Source organism: Ruditapes philippinarum, unplaced genomic scaffold, assembly GCF_026571515.1.
Source record: "Ruditapes philippinarum isolate M1 unplaced genomic scaffold, ASM2657151v2 ctg135_1_1_1_1, whole genome shotgun sequence".
Lineage (NCBI taxonomy): Eukaryota > Metazoa > Mollusca > Bivalvia > Venerida > Veneridae > Ruditapes > Ruditapes philippinarum.
The window spans coordinates 910044-930421 of NW_026862663.1; the positions used below are offsets into that span (position 1 = coordinate 910044).

The window sequence follows — 20378 nt, forward strand, 5'->3', positions numbered from 1 at the left end:
TACATGGTCCAATCAAATCCTTCGTTACATATTATTTTTGACATTTAATGCACGTGATGCGGAAGTCAATGCTGAATCACTTATCGCAAACATAAAACACAATTTTCGGCTTAATCAGCATAGTTTAAGTTAGAATGTTAAAACCAAAAGCCTTGACGCAAGTTTTAAGCCAAGCTAATTCCGGAGGCGTTCAAAGTACCCTGTACGTATGATTGCAAAGGTTGTTCTAGTCCTGAAATTCATAGCCGGTGCAATTTAGTTTTATCCTCGTTAAATAAGTCCCATTAGGCTGACAATACTGAATTAAATCATTAAATGCCATTGCTATCTATTTGTTTTTGTTCGATGATAAAGTTAAAAAAGTAAGGCATAGACAGTCAAGTGTTTTGTTTGAAAACATATAGATGCATACACTTTTATTCATTCAAAATAGTGTATTTTTAGCACCACTTCTTCAGTCTAGTGTCTGTAGCTCTATTGCTTTTCTTAATAGTATGGAAGAATTAATATGTTGTCGACATTTTTTAAAATATATTTTGGGTGAAATTAAATGATTCATTGCATTGGAGAAATATTTTCTGCAAGAGGAAGTATGTATGTTCTTAAAATTATCTTTCAGGTTGCTCAACAATGAGGGAGCGTTATTAGCTTATTCTGGTTATGGTGACAAGGATGCTGCTGTGACAGCAGCCATTGCTAGCAATATCTGGTCCACATATCAGAGATCAGGTGCAACAGCATTAACGGATGATAAACTCAAATTTGTCTTACTTGACTGTGAGGTGAATATGTCTTGCAAACTTTGGCTCTTAACCCTATACTTTATGGAACCAAGAGATTGTAGATGAAATCTTAAAGCTTTTTCAATGAAAACAATAAGTATCAGTATCAAATATTCAGTGCAAAGTGTAAAATTAAAGTACAGTCATGTAATTTCAGATTAAACGTAAGAAAAAAATAGTGGTGGTATTGTTTTAACAATCTTATACCTGTCATCAACCAGTAGCTAGGCTGTTATGTCACTTGTACATGATTTCTAGTTTTTTTATTGTTGATGTAATGCAAAGTTTTACAAACAATTCTTGATAATGATTTTTTTTCATTTTACCATTTACAGGAGGGTAAAGTAGCCATCACACATGTTGCCAATCTTCTTTTATGTCTGTGTTGTAAAGAAAATGTTGGATTTGGAATGTTGAAAGCAAAGGTTTGTATCTTAGTTGAATCTTGTAAATTTATGCATTAGGACGTTGTTTAATGGTCTTTAAAAATTGGTAGAGTTTAATGATTACTGTTTAACATAGGTAAGCAATTTCAGTACACATAATATCTCTCAGAAAAATTCATTAGTAATGTTAATGTTTAATTACAAGTTAATGTTTACAATACTTCAAATGTGTTCAAATGTAAATTTTAAATAACTACATTGTACTTGAAATATTGTCCACTTTCCCCCATCAAATACAGAGACACTAAAATCAAAATATATTTAGACTATTTTTGATCATGTTGTTACCTATACTAAATATATATGTTGCTTTTCATTCACATTTTACCGCCTGATGCATGTTAAATGTATATTATGTAATCTGTGACGATTGGAAATAAAGTTATTTCTATTGCATTGTTGTATGTCCAACACAAGAATTGTTTAGCAAGTTACAATTATACATTTGGAAGTAAATTTCTTCTGAGTATGCAAGTTATAATCATAAAAGCATTCAAATTTGTCAATAAAAACATAGAAAGAAATTAATGGCATATTTTTACAAACTATATTGTAGGTATTACACATGTGTTCATTTTCATTAATTTGAATAAGATAGCAAATCAACCAAGACTTGCCAAAAGCTCTAATTTCACAGTTACAATAGGTGAGAAATGTCGCATTGTATTTGTATGCTAAAAAAACATTGTATTTTACTGTGATGATATATTTATTTCAGGCTGAAGCATTAGCTGTTTACTTAGAGGACCCTCTGTCACAGATAGCAGCCTCCTGACATCTTTTATTCACTATAAAAACTTTACTTATTATAAAATATGATTACCCGAAATACTCACTGGAGTGTGTTAACTCTAAGATATGAACTGAATTTCATAGATGGACACACACACCTTGAATACAACAGAACCTCTTGACATGCTTGATATAAGTGAGTCGGAATCATTTGAACATTAAGAATATATTGAAATTTGTCAAATGTTATACAAAAGATGTCTCTTATTTCAGTTTGTCATTTGATTTATCATGCTGTTATCCAAAGTTTGACTTTCATAATAAATGTCTGAATATTTTTATAGCTTTTCTTTGTTTACAATACAAATAAATGAGTGCTAGTGTGATGAAAAACTTATTTAAAAGTTGAAAGATGATGTGTTTCTTGGATGAAATTAAATTCTAGTACTGTGTCAGATATCATAAACATCGTATTAGGTATCATGTTAAAATTGTGGCATGTTGGGCAGATATTATATTAAACACTGTGGCAGGTATCATGTTTAACACTGTCAGATAACGTGCTTATACATAGTGTTACACATCATGGTGTGTCAGATATCATTTTAGATCATATTGTTTCAGATGTTGTGTTAAATATTGTGTCAGGTATCATAAATTTTGAGTCAAATATGTTGAAAACATTGAGTCAGGTTTCTTATTCAATATTGAATCAGATATCATTTATCATAAGTTTCAGATATCATGTTAAACACTGTGTAAGATAATAAGTTGAATAATGAGTAACGTAGGATGTTAAACATTGTGTCTGATGTCATGTTAAACATTGAGTCTGATGTCATGTTAAACATTGAGTCTGATGTCATGTTAATCATTGCATCTGATGTCATGTTAAACATTGTGTCTGATGTCATGTTAAACATTGTGTCTGATGTCATGTTAAACATTGTGTCTGATGTCATGTTAAACATTGTGTCTGATATCATGTTAAACATTGTGTCTGATGTCATGTTAAACATTGAGTCTGATGTCATGTTAAACATTGAGTCTGATGTCATGTTAAATATTGAGTCTGATGTCATGTTAAACATTGAGTCTGATGTCATGTTAAACATTGTGTCTGATATCATGTTAAACATTGTGTCTGATGTCATGTTAAACATTGAGTCTGATGTCATGTTAAACATTGTGTCTGATATCATGTTAAACATTGAGTCTGATGTCATGTTAAACATTGTGTCTGATGTCATGTTAAACATTGTGTCTGATATCATGTTAAACATTGTGTCTGATGTCATGTTAAACATTGTGTCTGATGTCATGTTAAACATTGTGTCTGATGTCATGTTAAACATTGTGTCTGATGTCATGTTAAACATTGAGTCTGATGTCATGTTTAACATTGAGTCTGATGTCATGTTAAACATTGAGTCTGATGTCATGTTAAACATTGAGTCTGATATCATGTTAAACATTGTGTCTGATGTCATGTTAAACATTGCATCTGATATCATGTTAAACATTAAGTCTGATGTCATGTTAAACATTGAGTCTGATGTCATGTTAAACATCGTGTTAGATATGTTGAATACAGTGCCAGGTATGATGTTAAACATAATTTCATATATCATGTTAAACATTGTGTAAGGTATAATGTTAAACATTGATGACAAATTAAATATTGTTTCAGGTAAAATGTCAAAATTTATGTCAGATATCATGTTAACATTCTGTCAGGCATTAAGAATTGTGTCATATATCATCTTTACATTGTATCAGATAATTATAATTGTTGTGGATAACTACATTTTTATTGGGACTTCTTACTGCCTTTTCTGACATTTATCTGTTTACAGTTTGCTTTATAATGACATATCTGGTACCACTGAGCTAATGTTGATAAAACTTGCCAGGTATGTTCAAATAATTCCATTCCTTGCAGAACTTTAGTTGCACTCTGGTTGCTTTTGCAACAAAACAAAAAAAAAACAACTTTAAAATACGGTATTAACTGTAAGTAAAAAACCTGTACCATACAGATATGGCATAACTTTGTATATCTCTATCCTTATCATATGAATCATGAACATAAGGTGAAAATTGTCTCTGTGCTTAACCATTTGTTTTTTCAGAGCATTATGAAAATAAAGGGAGGTAAAAAAAGAAAAGCTAGATAATTTTATAATGGAGTTGTTCAGGTTTCATTTGAAAAATGGTTTTGGGGGTCTATGAAGTTACATAAAAAGCTTTTAAAAAGTCTCAAGCTCTGAATCTTTTATGTGGCATCTAAAAAAGTTAAATTAATACCAATAATGTCAGATATGCTCCTGTACTGGGGTTATATTTGTCATAGACTTGTATAAGTAATGGACTTTTGTAGAAAAATGATTTTCAAAGTCTTTCCAATCTTTTAAGCTTCTTGATATCATGTTAATTTGTATCATTATCTAGGATGTCCCTACTTAGTACTTTTAATATGCGATATCTTTATTTGAGAATAAACAATTCATTTTTCAAGCAGATCAATAAAGTACCTGGTAATGATTTTATACTTGTTAGAAAACACAATGATGTTTAGAAAAAAATCAGGGTGATATTCACTGTTCCTAACATGTGTATGCTGTAATATTTTGCCAATACTGATAACCCAGAGTCCTTTCACAGCTGATTCAAATGAACTGGAAAATTTGGCAGTTGGATAAATAGAGTGTAATTGTTCCTACCATTTTTGAAAATTTATATGTTTCGAGTTCTTGGTTGAGAAAACTAAGACTTTAATAAAACTTGGACATAATTGGTAGACTGACAGAAGACTAACATATAAGATACTTTTGTTAAATGTTTAATTGATATGACCAGCATGATAATGTTTTAACATTTTATAAAGTGAAAATTGAGACATTGTACAATATCTACTAAAAAGCACGAGTGTTAAATCGTCAGTAATATCAATACAGTGAATACATGTAATTATAATATACCACATTATTCATAATGGTAATTTGACCAAAAATGGTTTTACGGCTTTACAATAAGTAATGTTTGTGTATAATTGTACTGAACATCTGTTACTTACATCAAACAGAAATGTTCATATTATTAAAGCATCATTGATGTACATATATAAAAAAGAATGTTACCACCAACTCTATAATACCTTGTTACTGGCCAGTACATTGCACATGTAGTTATAAACCAATAATAGCAAAACAGAAATGTATAATTATGATTCATGGATCTAGTTAAATATCTCATCAACTGAACCAGGGACATCTTGTGACTGAATTTTCATTTCTTACTGCATTATGATGCCCCATCAAGGAATGTTACTCATATACCATTAAAACATTTATTAACATGTCCTATTTTTTATACGCCCGTTTGAAAAACGGGACGTATTATGGGAACGCCCCTGGCGGGCAGGGCGGGCGGGCGGCGTCCAATTTTGTCCGGAGCATATCTCCTACATGTATGGAGGGATTTTAATGAAACTTCATAGAAATGTTCACCACTATGAGGAGCAGTGTCGCGCACATGAACCAGGTCTCTTGGTCAAAGGTCAAGGTCACACTTAGAGCTCATTGAAAAATGCTTGTCCGGAGCAAAACTTCCACATGTATAGAGGGATTTCAATATTACTTGGCACAAATGTTCACCATTGTGAGGCGGAGTGTCGCATGCAAGATTCAGGTCCTTGCGTCCAAGGTCAAGGTCACACATAGAGGTCAAAGTTCAGATAAAAATATGAAGATGTGTATATGGACCATTTAGTCATCATTTATTGAGGGATTGTAACACAAATGGTCATTATCAAGACTATGGCTGTGATACATATAATTTAGGTCAATATATACAAGGTCAAGGTCACTAAAGATGATGAAATATCCAGATTTTGTCCGGAGCATATCTCCTACACGCATGGAGGGATTTTAATGAAATTTCATAGAAATGTTCACCATTATGAGAAGCCATGTCACGCACATGAACTAGGTCTCTAGGTCAAAGGTCAAGGTCACACTTAGAGCTCATTGAAAAACGCTTGTCCGGAGCAAAACTTCCACATGCATAGAGGGATTTCAATATAACTTGGCACAAATGTTCACCATTGTGAGGCGGAGTGTCGCGCACAAAATTCAGGTCCCTGCAGCCAAGGTCAAGGTCACACATAGAGGTCAAATTTTAGATAAAAATATGAAGATGTGTACAGGGACGATTTAATCATCATTTATTGAGGGATTGTAACACAAATGGTCATTATCATGACTACGGCTGTGACACATGTACTTTAGGTCAATATATGCAAGGTCAAGGTCACTAAAGATGGTGAAATATCCAGATTTTGTCTGGAGCATATCTCCTACATGTATGGAAGAATTTTTATAATACTTTATGGAAATGTTCACCACCATGATATGTATTGCTCCATGCATGATCCAGGTCTCCAGGTCAAAGGTCAAGGTCACACTTAGAGCTCATTGAAAAACACTTGTCCGGAGCAAAACTTCTACATTCATAGGGGGATTTCAATATAACTTGGCACAAATGTTCACCATTGTGAGGCTGAGTGTCGCACGCAAAATTCAGATCCCTGCGACCAAAGTCAAGGTTACACATAGAGGTCAAAGTTCAGATAAAAATTTGAAGATGTGTATAGGGACCATTTAGTCATCATTTATTGATGGATTGTAGCACAAATGGTAACTATCATGACTACAGGTGTGACACATTTAATTTAGGTTAATATTTTCAAGGTCAAGGTCAGTGGAGATGATTAAATATCCAGATGTTGTCCGGAGCATATTTTCTACATGCATGGAGGAATTTTAATGTTACTTTATAGAATTGTTCACCACCATGAGACGTAGTGCCCTGCACATGAACCAAGTCTCTAGGTCAAAGGTGAAGGTCACAGTTAGAGCAAATAGAAAAACGCTTGTCTGGAGCCAAACTTCTACATGCATAGAGGGATTTCAATATAATTTGGCACAAATGTTCATCATTGTGAGGCTGAGTGCCTTGCATAAAATTCAGGTCCCTGCGACCAAGGTCAAGGTCACACATCCTGTGCATATCTTCCCTACTGATTTGTTTTAAGGTTCATTTAACAACACAGTGCCAAGAATAAAAACTTGCTTGCTAGATAACACTTATCCATAATGCCCCCATCTCCATCTAAAGCTTTCGTAAACGGGCGTATTTTGTGACTATGGCACCCTTGTTTCCTATGTATTTACATGGTGGCAATGAATTCTTTTTCCATGTAATATATGCAGAGTGTGATGTTGATATGGCATGGTTTTCTGCAGCTCTTTAACAGTATTCTTGTACTAGTATTTATATATCACGTGTAGCCTAAATACATTAACAGCACTACTAAAGTCTATTATTAGCACCCAGGTTTTGTAAACAAAATTTTATGTTTTTCTGTGTGTCTCCTAAATGTTATTATTTTCGATTTTAAAACAAAAACCCAAAAAAAAGAAAAAAATAAAATGAAGTAAAAAAAACCCCAACTTTGAACTAAAAGGGTAAAAAATTTTTTCCCTGCTAAAACCAAAATTTTTTGTTTTTAAAACCGGTATAAAACCAGGCGGGATGCATTTCCATGAAATTGACCAGGCTTGTACTGTTCCCCTGACTATTTTCATATCCAAATATGATAATTGTTTCTTTTTTAGTTTAAAAGCTTTTAAGACACGCAGAATGAGGGAAACAAAAAATATGATATGAAGGGAGTTTTTTAGGAAATACCCAAAAAATAAAATAGAAAATGAAAGAAAGTTTCCACTTCCATTAGTCCTTTGGAAGGGTTACTTTGATCCCCAAAGGGGGGTTTTGACCAAAAAGGGAAGATATGTTTTACAGCAATTTTTATATAGGAGCAAACAAAAAAAATGATAAGAAGATTATGCAAAAATATGAGTATTAAATTATTTTGATATGTTTAGGGACTAAAACAATAATTTTAAAAAAATATGACAGATATGTTCATACAAGCTTAATAAAAATGTAAAAACAAAATAATTAAAATACTGGAATCACAACTTTAAAAAGCAAAACAAACACAACATATACTGATACTGATAAAATTAAATCTTGACACATGACAAAAAAATTAAAACTTGACACATGATAAATGAACTAGTTAATACAGAGGTATTACAATATTAATTAGGATGACTTCCATATATATATATTCATGTGATGCGAGTGTGCATGTATATGAATAAATCAAGTCATATTTTTACATCACATTTACACCTGTTTGTCAACGTATCCCTATAATTTATATTAATTAATATTACCCAACACATACAATGTGCAAGCAAACAAATTTAATATTACATAATAAAAATCAATTAAAAATACCTACAAACCTTTACTTGTTACAATATACTCTTACTCACTTACAGTATTTAAGTATACTTGCTTTTTAAAAAAAAAGAGTATTAAGAATGATTTGGGGGTCACAAAGTAACGTTAATTATTTGTAACTATAAAGTGTTTCAGTATGAATATCTGTAAAACAAAGATGAGTATACTTGCCAAAAACATCTGACAGCAAAAATACAAAATAAACACATTGATCATAAAGCACATAATTATCATGTTACACATAAATTAAGCAAAACAAAAATATAGCAAACAACTCTGTGATCATCACTATAAATAAATAAACCCCTGAGTGTCAAAAAAAAAGAATCAACATACTGGGAGGCCAAATTGAAATACTTCATTTCCAATACTTACACTAAATAAAATTAAGGTGAGCAATTAAAAAGTTCAGATAATCACATTGATAGAACTTGAAAGGATGAGAAAAGAAATTGTTTTGCTGTAAAAAAATAGTTTAAAACTTTACCTTAGTATAAAAGGGAGGTAATAGCTAATAGGTTGGTTTCCCTTGATTTTTTTTTAAGTTACAGAAAAAGTTCTTTGTTAAGATAAAATGACTCATGGAAAAGACATTGTACTGGTATATAGTATCTAGTAAACAGATTAAATGAAATTTGAGAGCTCACATGATTATCTGAATACAATACAAGTACACTGAAAACGGTGAAATCAGATAATATTTTTAACAATGACTTCATGCAACCAAATTTAGAACATATTGATTTACAGAAGTTTGAAAAATATATTATTGTGACAAAGTGGTGAAATACATATTTAATCTATGAATCACAAAATTAAGAAAATAATCTAATTGACTGGGTGTTACCTGAAAAAATACCCTTTTAGTATACAGACATGTATAGCCATTAGTATATTCAAATGAAAAGGTCTATCTAAATTATTGACACCTAAACCAAGAAAATATTCTATATAATTAATCAACAATTCTAAATTGCAAACCACTGACAGATAAACATCATTAACTATATTTCCCTTTAACCACAGCTATTTTACAGCCTGAACCCTTCAGTGTTCAAGTTATGAAACCTTGCTTTCACAAAGACGTCTTATCTTATTTATTCTAGCTGTTGGTAAAGATCCAATACTTTTAAACATACTATTTAAAAATTGATGGCAGTGAAGACTTTCCTGACCCACAACAGTTTCCTTGAACAAGTCTGTAACCTGACTAAAATCTGTAGTCTTTAAAATTCTATCTTTGTTATTGAGAACAATGACTAGAGACGCTCGCATCAAAATCTTTGGCCCTTCATAAAAGAGGCAGTCCCAAATACGCAAGACGGTGTCTACTGGTAAGACATCAGCAAATAGACAGATAAACCATTTCATTCCAATAAGGCACCATGATAAACCTTGTGTTTCAAGATGATGGTAAATATCTGGTGCTTTCCATCTGACAAGTTCACCAAGAACTTCCTGGTCAAGTTTGACAGCATGCATGTCAGGGTGATAATAATCTGGTAAAATATTGTTGATTAATGTATCCATAAGCCAGAAAACTTTTTCTTCATAATTGTCCTCACTTTTCATAACAAGCAGCAACAAGCCCACCACAAAATTCATCCCCTGACAGTAACCTATTGTCCTGTTTCTGTGTCCTATAGCTATCAAAATATTGAATAAAGGCTTTCTCAAATTTGTAGCAGCTCGAGTGTCCGCAAAATGCTTATTGTCAGGGAATGTTCTATGTATATCCATGTTGATGGTATCCACAAGTTCTTTATTATGTTCCATATCGAGCATTTGTTGAAATAGATGAGGATTGCTCTTCATCCTGTCATAGGCTCCACTAAGATGCAGCCATGCTGTGGGACGTTCAGCCGATGGAATACCTTTCCTACAAAATCGTTTTACTGTTGCTGATTTGGTGACAGTTGCCTTGTTTCCGACTACTTGCTGCCACCTACTAGCTCTTCTTGTCAACACAGGAAGGTAAGACGAAGTAAATTCATTGTAAACAGTATGATCAAAATCATTAGGTCGCACAAACCCGTATCCGTCTTCTTGATTCTCAAATCTTTTCTCCGACATTTCTACATTGATTGAATCGTTGTATTAGCATCGGCAGCATCTGTTACCATTAGTAAGGCATAACCCCGCCCACAAACCGGTGTATATAGCAATTTTTATGGAATGCAAATATTACGCGAAGTAAATATTTCGGTTGACCTCGGACTTTGGCGTTAATGATAGCAAGTGCGAGATAAAGCAAACGGACAGGAGAGAATTTCGTGTTTTTGCCTTTTTACACACATGTAAGGCGGATTCTATCATATTTTTTTCTAATATTTTTTAATCAATCTAAGAAATGTGTTATTATTCTAAGTTTTTTTTTATTTTTGATGAATTTTGAAAGAAACTTGAATGATGCCAATGATGGTTGTATCATTGGTTCCCTGTCCTCATAGGTAGATAAGACATTACCTGTAAATTCACAAGAACCAGGCTGCGCTAAAAGTGAATTGCATAAGGACATAAGGTTAACCGGTTTGTATGAAATGATCTTCATGTGGGACGTTTCTATTCATCTCTGTGTGAATGTCACGCAATTTGATTGCCTTTTTCAAAATGGTCCGTGTATATTGGACAAACCAGGCATCGAGTTTATAAAAATTTCCCGAGTTCTGTCTCAAATTTCATATTTTTCACTGGTCAGTGTACATTCAGCAGTTCAGTGGCAGTTTCTGACCAGTTAAATACCCGAGATCTGAGTTTGATCTTGGAGAATTTCTTTATAACCTATGCTCAAACTTCAAAACATTCAAGGGACATTTTAGTGTAAATAGAAAAAATCTTTATAGGCCTATAGATCTACATTGTATATCAACTTTAAGCTGTATTTAACATTTATGTCAAATTTGGCCAAAATTAAAAAAGCTCCATTTCAATCTTGCCATATTTCATATGTTGTCATTATTATTTAATTGATTAAGTCAATATTGTCAGACAATACATGGTAATTAACAGTCTCAGATTTTAGTGAATGAAAAAACAACAACAACATTTCCCACTATTGCAACACAGCATCATGTATCATGTTAAAAAAACCTGACTAGACCTTGGCAGATATTTTAATTTGAAGTTAAACTCTAAGATAAACAAATTGTTTCTTTAACATATCAACTGTATCAGTCTGATACAGTTCTGTTGATATGTAAAAAATTACTGGAAATGAGAATCTGGGGTTGTTTCAAAAATCTAAATTTTTTCCATTGCATGTTAAATATAGAATTCTGCTTAAGCTGTGGAGGGGGCGGTAAATTGCACTTTCCATTACTGTTTATATACAGGCTCAATCAAACTGAGCCTGCAATATTTTCAATTTTGCTGTGTTAGGCTTTTTAGGAATTCTGTTGAAAATTCTCTATTTTTATTTTAATTTTGATAGGTGCGTAAAGTCACACTTGTTTTGTCCAAGCATGAATCTATTCCATAAATGAATGACAAAGTTAGGAAAATATTATCTAAATTCATTCATTTGACGTTCATTGTCAAGGTCAAGAACATATGATCACAAGTGTTGATTATGTCCACATATGAATCAAATTCTTCCATAATAAAAAAATATGACAATCAAAATTTAATAATTTGTCCATGACGGTCAAGGTCATTTAAAGGTCAAGGTCAGTTCAACCTTTTAAAAGTTCTTGTCCAAAATTTTGTTTTGCCAAAACATGAAGATAATTAATTTATAAATTACCAAGTTACAGTCATCTATAGCAAAAATTTGTGAAAGTGCAATAATCTAACTGTCGAGGTCAAGGTCATAAAAGAGCAAAGGTCAATTTGAGTTTGATACACATGAAGGTCTAATCCAAAAGAATGTTGTGTCATAATAATTGTAGTCAATCCATTCATGAAAAACAAAGTTATAGCCACTTACAGCAAAGGAAGAAAATTTAAATAATTTGACCTTCAAGGTCAAGGTCATTGATAAGTGAAGGTCAAGGTTTATCTGCTGAGCTTGAAGGTCTATCCTAAAAAGTTATCATGTTTGAAGATTGACGACAATCCATTAAAATTACAAAATTATAGCCACCGTTAGCAAAAATCTGCAAAAAAATAAACATTTGATCTTGAAGGTTAAGATCATTTATGAATGAAGGTCAAGGAAAGTCTGGTCTACTTGAAGGTCTTTTAAAGGGTTGTTGTGGCCATGTATGAAACCAATACATCTAGAACTTAAAACTTACAATCAAGATTAAAGTTTGCAGATGGCAACAAGAATGGCGAACGGCAACGCCGTCATAGCCCTCCCCCCCCCCCCCCCCCCATTTGTGATGGCTAGTATATCCATGTTTGATACATCAAGATTTTTGTAAAGCATAGGCTTAGTCTATTAGACTTTGTAGAAGATAACATTGATTTATCTGCAAAGGAATTATCATAAATAGATTTTATAAGATATTATCAAAGTCTACCCTGCATAAAATGTAAGTCTAATATACCTTATATAACAACAATAGACTGTACCGGTGATCTGTAACAGAATGAGGTACTCTGGGACAGTGTCCAAAAGTGTACTGAATCCACTGTCCCAGAGTACCCAACCCACAGTATATAAACGATTTGAACCCCAACCGGATCTTGTGAGAAGATGTGTCAGCCATTTTCTGAAGCTTGACTTATTTAATATATTGGTAATTTATATTGATACTTATGGACGTTAGGTTAGTAAATCTTTGTTTATATCGTAGAAGAGAAACTTTATTAAATGTTTAAGTTATGCAAAATATAAATGTTAGCATTAAAGCTATAAAATAATCGAACTTCGCGAACTGAAACTTCATAGGTGGATAGACCTCATTGAGGAGGAGTGCAGTGCACAAGAATGATAACTCTACCTTGCATGATTTTTGAGTTATTGCCCTTTGTTATTTTTCAAAATTGATTTTTGTCCAGAGCATAACTCCAAAAGCCTATGAGATATTAACATGAAACTTCATAGGTGCATAGATCTCACTCAGGAGGTGTGCAGTGCACAAGAATGATAACTCTACCTTTCATAATTTTTGAGTTATTGCCCTTTGTTATTTTTCATACCTAATTTTTCACCTGAGTGGAGCATAACTCAAAAAGTGTTTGAGATATCAACATGAAATGTCATAGGTGGATAGATCTTATTGAGGAGGAATGTTGTGCGCAAGAATGATAACTCTTCCCTATACAATTTTTGAGTTATTGCCCTTTTTTTTTTCATGCTATTTTGTCCAGAGCTTATCTCAAAAAGTATTTGAGGTATCAACTTGAAACTTCATAGGTGGATAGATTTTACTGAGGAGGGATGCAGCACACAAGAATGATAACCTACCCTGCATTATTTTTCAGTAATTGCCCTTTGTTATTTTCAGCCATCAGTATTCACATAGGTTTCAAATCTGTAATCACTATAGCCATCAGTTTTCATTACCAAAAGACCTCTTAAAATGGAATTATTCCGCTCTACTACATATACATTCTTCCAATGAGCAAACACATTCGGCGGGGGATGGCCATGTTGACATGGCTCTTGTTTAGTTAAACATTGAATTATGATATCGAACTACTAAAATAATCAATAACAAACGATAATTTAGTCATCTGCAAAAAATATTGCTGTATTTTGAACATTAAATTAAGAGTTTAACCAAGGAGGTCAATTCCATAAACTGAACGTTACTTGCTGGTGATTGTGAACCCTACTTGTGAGTTTACGAATTTTATCTGTACCCTGACTTGTGAGTATTTTAAAAGATTTAATGGAGAGAACGTTTATCATTTAACATATTTATTTGTTTATTGACAGGCAAAATGGAAGAATTCAGTTGTCTTAATTGCCCCTTTCTCTTAAAAAAAATCGGAAACACTATTGTTCACAATTATGACATAAGAACAAAAGCTAAAAATAACAATTTCTCAGTTTGACAACAATAACATAAACATTAAAAATTAAAATCATACTCCAAAGACGTAAGAATTGAAAAAAATAAAAGAAGGACTTTAAAAGCAAATGATATTACATGTACAAAAACAGTAAAAGTTTCAAGACAAGAAGGACTTGAAAAATAATCTTCAATTAAGAAATGTCAAAAAATCAAAACGCCTGTTAAAGATGTTCACATATCGACAAAAGATACGTTTTTACTTTTTAGTACAGATGACTAAGAGTTTAAGTTAAAACTTGGAGTCAAAATTATTCCACAGATCCCACATTTAAGTTGTGTTTTCAGGGGAATGTTTGTTACACGAAAGCTACTGTCAAGACCCTCAACTACAAATGATTCATCCAAATCCATCTGAAATACATGTATATGGCAATTTATAGAAAGGAACTGGATTTATATATATCTTTTGACTTAAGATCACTTATGATAGCCAATGATAAACTTTTCAAGTTGTGTGAAAAGAAAACTAACAGGTTGTCTTAGACACTGGCAAGACTGTTAACTATTTAAAAATATTAAAGTGGAAATAAACTTGCAAGAGTGAAAACTACCTTTTACACATTTAACAACAATATGCAGGAAACTCCTTAAAATGATTTATTATGAGTGATCCTAGTCGCGCATGTAAGAAATAGAAATTCAAGGCATTTATGAGAATATAAAACCGTGTCTCAAAAAGCATAATGAAATCAACGGTACGTGTAAAGCTTTCAACATGTTGAAATAAGTAATCCTGTGATGATCTTTCGAGGAGGATGGATTGATATGTGGCGTTATATAACGGTCACGTCAAGAATAACAACAATGCAGTTGAACTTAATAGTAGAAACGTTTATAGTACTTGTGTTATATCTTAGCTTTATATCTTTTCAAAGAAAAATGAATGGTAAATGAAGATAAGATTTGTTGGTTGATAATTCCTGTCAAGAAATAATTTTCTTTCTAATTCGTATTACAAGCTACTTCATGCTTGTATTTCCATGGAAAGTGAGAACATGATGAAGGTCCATTCATGTGCAGTATTGGTTACTTATATAGAACTAAAAGATGTGTCATGCTCTTGTGACACAATAACTTCATATTCTGCCAGATATAATTTGGAACATAGGACAAAAACAAAAAAAATCATCAAAAGTGACTCGCAAGTTATGGTTCAGTGAAAACACAAGTAGGGTACAGATCATTAAAATTGTTTTAGCAAAACGGGTACAGTTATCAGAATGTTCGCCTCTATTATTTACTGTGTTTTTATCAATATCCAAAGATATCCACACAAGTGTCTGTGCAGTAAGACAAGTTTAGACAATAAAATTAAGATTCAGATATTAGTTATAGTGAAATAAAACAATTTTAGGCATAAATTTGCTTGTGTAATCGGCGTGTGTTGCCATAAACAAAACACGAAGCGAAGAGCAAAGCATTTTATGCGCATTAATTAAAAGAAGCTGGATATAAATGTATCTATAAGCAAAGAAAAAATATTTCTTAATATGATTCAAATGTTTATAACCATCTCAGATTAAATGCAGGCCGTCTTAAAAAGTTTTATTGGTCACCCCGCCTGTTTGTACTGAACTGATGTTGAGATCTTCTCACAAGATCCGGTTGGGGTACAAATCGTTTATATACTGTGCCAACTACCCCCACAATTTTTATGTGACAATAATTTAAAAAGACAACCAAACCAAGATTTATTTCAAATCAGAAAATATAGGCAATGTTTATCACATTATCATTTACTAATATGATACAAATAAGTATTCAATATGGAAGAATTTGAAAACAATATTTGTCATTTTTAGAATTTCACTTTGAAAGGTGAAAAGTACATTGTACTCACCAGACTGATTTTTACTCAATTTCCGCCATAAAACTTTTGTAGGGAAAGAAGCTTGACAAGATCAATCATCTGCATGAATCAGGTTTAAATCAAAGAACAAAAGCTATCAAAAAATCCCATAGTCCCACAGTGCCCAATGTCCCAGAGTACCCCAGTCTCCCCTATATAAAAAGGCTTTGTTGTGGCATATAGTACTAACCAAGGCATTAAAGCCATTTGGCAACTTTATTTAACCTTTCAGAAGACTTTTAACTTGTGTTTCTAATTAATGAAGCTTTTGTTGATAAGTATTTTTCATGTTAAACTTGATTATGTGATTTCAGGCAGTGGCTTATTGAATATATTGTGGATATCATCACAGTTGTTTTGATGTCACGTTTTTTCCTTGGTGCAGCAGGTGTTGCTGCAGGGGCTGCACTTATCTGTAATGTATCTCCTTGGCTTGTTGCCAAACCACAGATAGCCACCCTGGATTACCTTAATGCTGCAAAACTACAAACTCTTGATGGGAAAAAAACAAATTTTAGTGTAAGTACAAAATTATTTGTTTGGATAATCTTTAAAGTTGCATACTCAATTGAAAGACTAAAATGTTTACATATTATTAGGCTGTATGATTATTACAAAATTTGAAACAGTGCTTTATTGAGATTTATAAAATAATAGTATACAATTAAAAGTATGTATTTATTTCCTATATTTGCAGGCCAAAGAGTTGTGGCAGAGAAATGGTGCAGTTGTAATGGCTGTCCGTAGACCAGGATGATCTTTATGTAGAGCGGTCAGTTGTTTATTAACTTTTTCTCCTTTTCTTATTTGTTGTTTAAGGATACATTATGATGCATAGTTTTCAAAATCAATGGATAAATGCCAGTGTCCAGAAGAAGACCTCTATGATGCTTAAGATTCAAAGGACTTCTATGTCTGGGACTGATAAAAAATCTCCAGAATAAATTAGGCTTTGTTTCACACCTACATAGATGCAGAATAATATAATTAAAATGCTCTTGTTGATTCAGTTTTTCCATGCAATCATACTACTAGTATTAATAAGGTTTAGTTTAGCTAAATAACATTGATGTTAGAAGGGTTACCCTTCTAGTTTATATGAATTTTATTATATATATGTCCCTTCTGAAGGCATTTCACTTTTTCTTGTTTCACCAAGCTGAAAAAACATATAATTATTAAGATTCCTAAAGCATACCTTTCTACATGAAGCAATCCCACCCTGACGATTTCTTTATTCTGGTAAATGTTTCCTGTCTTTGAAAACACCAACAATTTTGTATAAAATATTGATGGTACATATATTTGTATGTTTTCAGGAAGCCCAGGGCTTGTCCTCCCTTGTAGAGGAGATGGACGCCCGAGGTATCCGCTTACATGCAGTAGTGCATGAGGTTCTTGGTGCTGAAGAATTTAAATCATTCATTAAAGGAGATGTTTATTTAGATCCTGAGGTAAGATGATAGTAAATTGTGTGCATGTGCTAAGTTAGTAGACAAGGTTTACAGAGGGGAAGATAGTGTAAGTGTAAGTGTTGGGATGATAAATCCTGTGAAAAATTGGGGGATGAAAATTATCAATAGAAGGTGGTGTTAATATGTGTTATATGATGATTAAAGCATGCAAGTTTAGTTTAAACATATTTTGTTGCATCAAATACATGCCAAATGTAATACAATTGATGAGTATATATATAACAAAAAGCAAATGGGTTGGGCAACGAGTTCTAGCAACATTAGATTAAGCCCTTCCTAGGAAAGTATGCAAATTTACCAATGTTTGAAGGTAGTGAGACTATGCTCACTAGATTTGATTGTAATATAATGTCTCCGATATATTTTGAAGATAAAACTTCTGAAGTAATCGGTTGTTAGTCTTGTTAAATAGTAATTTAAAGAAATAAATACATGATTCAATACTTGTTATATTTGTATTATGTTTACACTGTTGACAAAACTAACATAATGACATATTTCAGAAACATTTTTATGGCCCTCAAGAGAGATGGATGAATATTCCAGGAATTTTTAATTTCGAAACACTAGCCAGTATTATCAAAGAAATCCGTAAAGGAACTCCAGGAAATTCAAAAGGTGAAGGACGACTCTTAGGAGGTAAAAATATTTTAATTTAAAAGTTATGCACTAGATTAATGAATCTTGTGGATTGTATATTTTAAGCTATAGTTACCAGCTGAAGGTACTGACCAGACCATCAGACTCATGGATAACTGTTTAAGACAGTAACAAGACTACTGAGTTTCTGCTGAAACAGTTTCCCTTAATATCCCAGCCTGTGTCAACAGCCAGTATTTGTTTTTTTCTTGCAAATTCAAATAATTAATTACATTGTATAGCTCAAAAAGAAATTAGGAAAACAAAAAATTTTTTTGGCACTTTTTCTTATAGCTCCATAAAGATTTACAGCTTCATTGACAATACCATCATGACATCATCTTAAATTTTCCATTTTTAGAAAATCCAGTATGATATGCAAGAAAATGTAAATAATCATATATAGTTAAGACCATGTTTGACATTTCTATTAACATTTCCTTCTACATACACAGACCATGGTAATTCACGGAACTATTCATATAATTTAGAGTATTTCCAACATAGCTAGCAACCATAATGATTTACTAGCGTCAACACTCTTATAGTCTATACAGATTGTTTTGTAAGGTGCTTAACAGCATTTGATATTAAAATCCCTTTATTGAACTATGGATAGGTGTAAATTTGAAGCAGGGCCAATTATTTTCACAAAATGGTGTAGTAAATATAAAGTAAGCATATGCAGCAAACCCTTAAAGATCCTGTATGTTGTAATTTAGGATGTAAAAACACTTAAGTGAAATTTTATATATGTATATAATTATTCTTCTAAAACAATTTCCAAACATCCAAGAATATCTTAAATATGTATTGCGATTGTTATGCCGCATTATGAGTAATCATCAAAATATATGCAGTCATTTCTTTTTGAAAAATTTGGCTTGGACTTTATCGACAATAAATTTCTAATTACCTCCCTTTATTTATTTGGTATTATTGTTATAAATAATGCTTTTTGGAATTTACAATATTGATAAATCTAAATTTGAGCATCATATAAATGATATAAAACCATAAAAAAAATGAGTTACAGGATCTTTAACCTGCTGGAATTGAAAGGGATTAGCCTTTGCCATCAGTGTAGAGCCTGTCCAGCCTGGACATCAGTGCAGTCCGACCAAGCCTAATACTGTTGGAAGCTCAATTTAGGTATTTTGTTACTGATATATCTTCAAATGCAGAGCAAATCCATTTCACATATTTCACAGTTGAGGGTAAATAATGATAATACAGAATTTCATCAATATTAACTTTTTCATTTCAGCCGTGTTTGTGATAGGTCCAGGTAATCAAGGTATAGTGTTCCAGCACCATGAGAAAGTTATTGGTGATCTTGCAAACCTGGACGACATCAAAGATGCCATATCTAAAGTCAATCTTCCACGTGATTAACATAAACTTGTCATCCCGTAGATTAATATGTTCCGATCAAAATTCATCAGCAGCAAATGTATTTAATTTAAATACAGTTCAAGGAAGTGAATTCTTAATGATTTTCTTTAATTTGTTCTTAACTCAGACAGTTTGATGACAATAAATACCCAGTATTAAAATGAGACATAAAAATTGAGTATACTATACAAAGTTCTTTCAGGAATACATTAAAATGAAGGTTGTGTATGTTCTGGAATTATGTTACAAATTTAATGTTATACAGAATATTCTAGTCTTAATCAGTATAATATCCATTCCTGTCCCATGTGTTTTATAATATAAAAGTTAACATTTATTGTAGAACAGAAGATATTATGTTATGATAAAATGAAACTCTCAAGTTCACTGGTTAACTTCAGACTTGAGAGTGGATGTGAAAGCATTTAACTTATATCTTGTGTTCTCTATTCTAAATGTTGATTTTAATTGAAATAATGTGATTTTAATGTTGTAAATAAATGTTAGAGGTTTATTAAATTTTGTACAAAATTCTTGTGAGTTTATTGTCTTCTTATATTGTATGACATACATTGTGAAGTATCAGCTTAAATGTGTCCTTGAAAAAAGTGGGAATTTTAAATGCACATATATTTTATGTTTCATAAACAGACATCTTAATTGTAATACATTAAAAAAACCTATATAATAAGATCATTAGATGTAATGTATAAAATTTA

General features: G+C 32.1%; 3 protein-coding genes across 3 annotated transcripts; 2 read left to right on the top strand and 1 right to left on the bottom strand.

The window, feature by feature from the left end:
- Positions 1-32: 32 nt before the first annotated feature.
- LOC132719806 (ragulator complex protein LAMTOR2-like) lies at positions 33-2298 on the top strand. The gene is made up of 4 exons (XM_060703724.1): positions 33-202; positions 620-782; positions 1118-1207; positions 1947-2298. Exons 1-4 carry the CDS (start codon positions 135-137, stop codon positions 2001-2003), a joined length of 378 nt encoding a protein of 125 aa, XP_060559707.1. The 5' UTR covers positions 33-134; the 3' UTR covers positions 2004-2298.
- A 5515-nt stretch (positions 2299-7813) lies between these two features.
- On the bottom strand, positions 7814-10410 carry LOC132719807 (growth hormone-regulated TBC protein 1-A-like). The gene has a single exon (XM_060703725.1). It carries the CDS (start codon positions 10406-10408, stop codon positions 9395-9397), a length of 1014 nt encoding a protein of 337 aa, XP_060559708.1. The 5' UTR covers positions 10409-10410; the 3' UTR covers positions 7814-9394.
- Positions 10411-10505: 95 nt separating this feature from the next.
- Positions 10506-20192, top strand: LOC132719808 (peroxiredoxin-like 2A). The gene is made up of 6 exons (XM_060703726.1): positions 10506-10632; positions 16465-16669; positions 16848-16922; positions 17470-17604; positions 18129-18264; positions 19532-20192. Coding segments are annotated over exons 1-6 (681 nt in total). The 5' UTR covers positions 10506-10630; the 3' UTR covers positions 19660-20192.
- Positions 20193-20378: the final 186 nt, after the last annotated feature.

Coding starts and splice junctions, on each gene's coding strand:
- LOC132719806 (XM_060703724.1), top strand. CDS start 135: ATGTTAAAACCAAAAGCCTTGACGCAAGTTTTAAGCCAAGCTAATTCC. Junction 783..1,117: donor TTGTCTTACTTGACTGTGAG/GTGAATATGTCT, acceptor TACCATTTACAG/GAGGGTAAAGTAGCCATCAC. Junction 1,208..1,946: donor TTGGAATGTTGAAAGCAAAG/GTTTGTATCTTA, acceptor TATTTATTTCAG/GCTGAAGCATTAGCTGTTTA.
- LOC132719807 (XM_060703725.1), bottom strand. CDS start 10,408: ATGTCGGAGAAAAGATTTGAGAATCAAGAAGACGGATACGGGTTTGTG.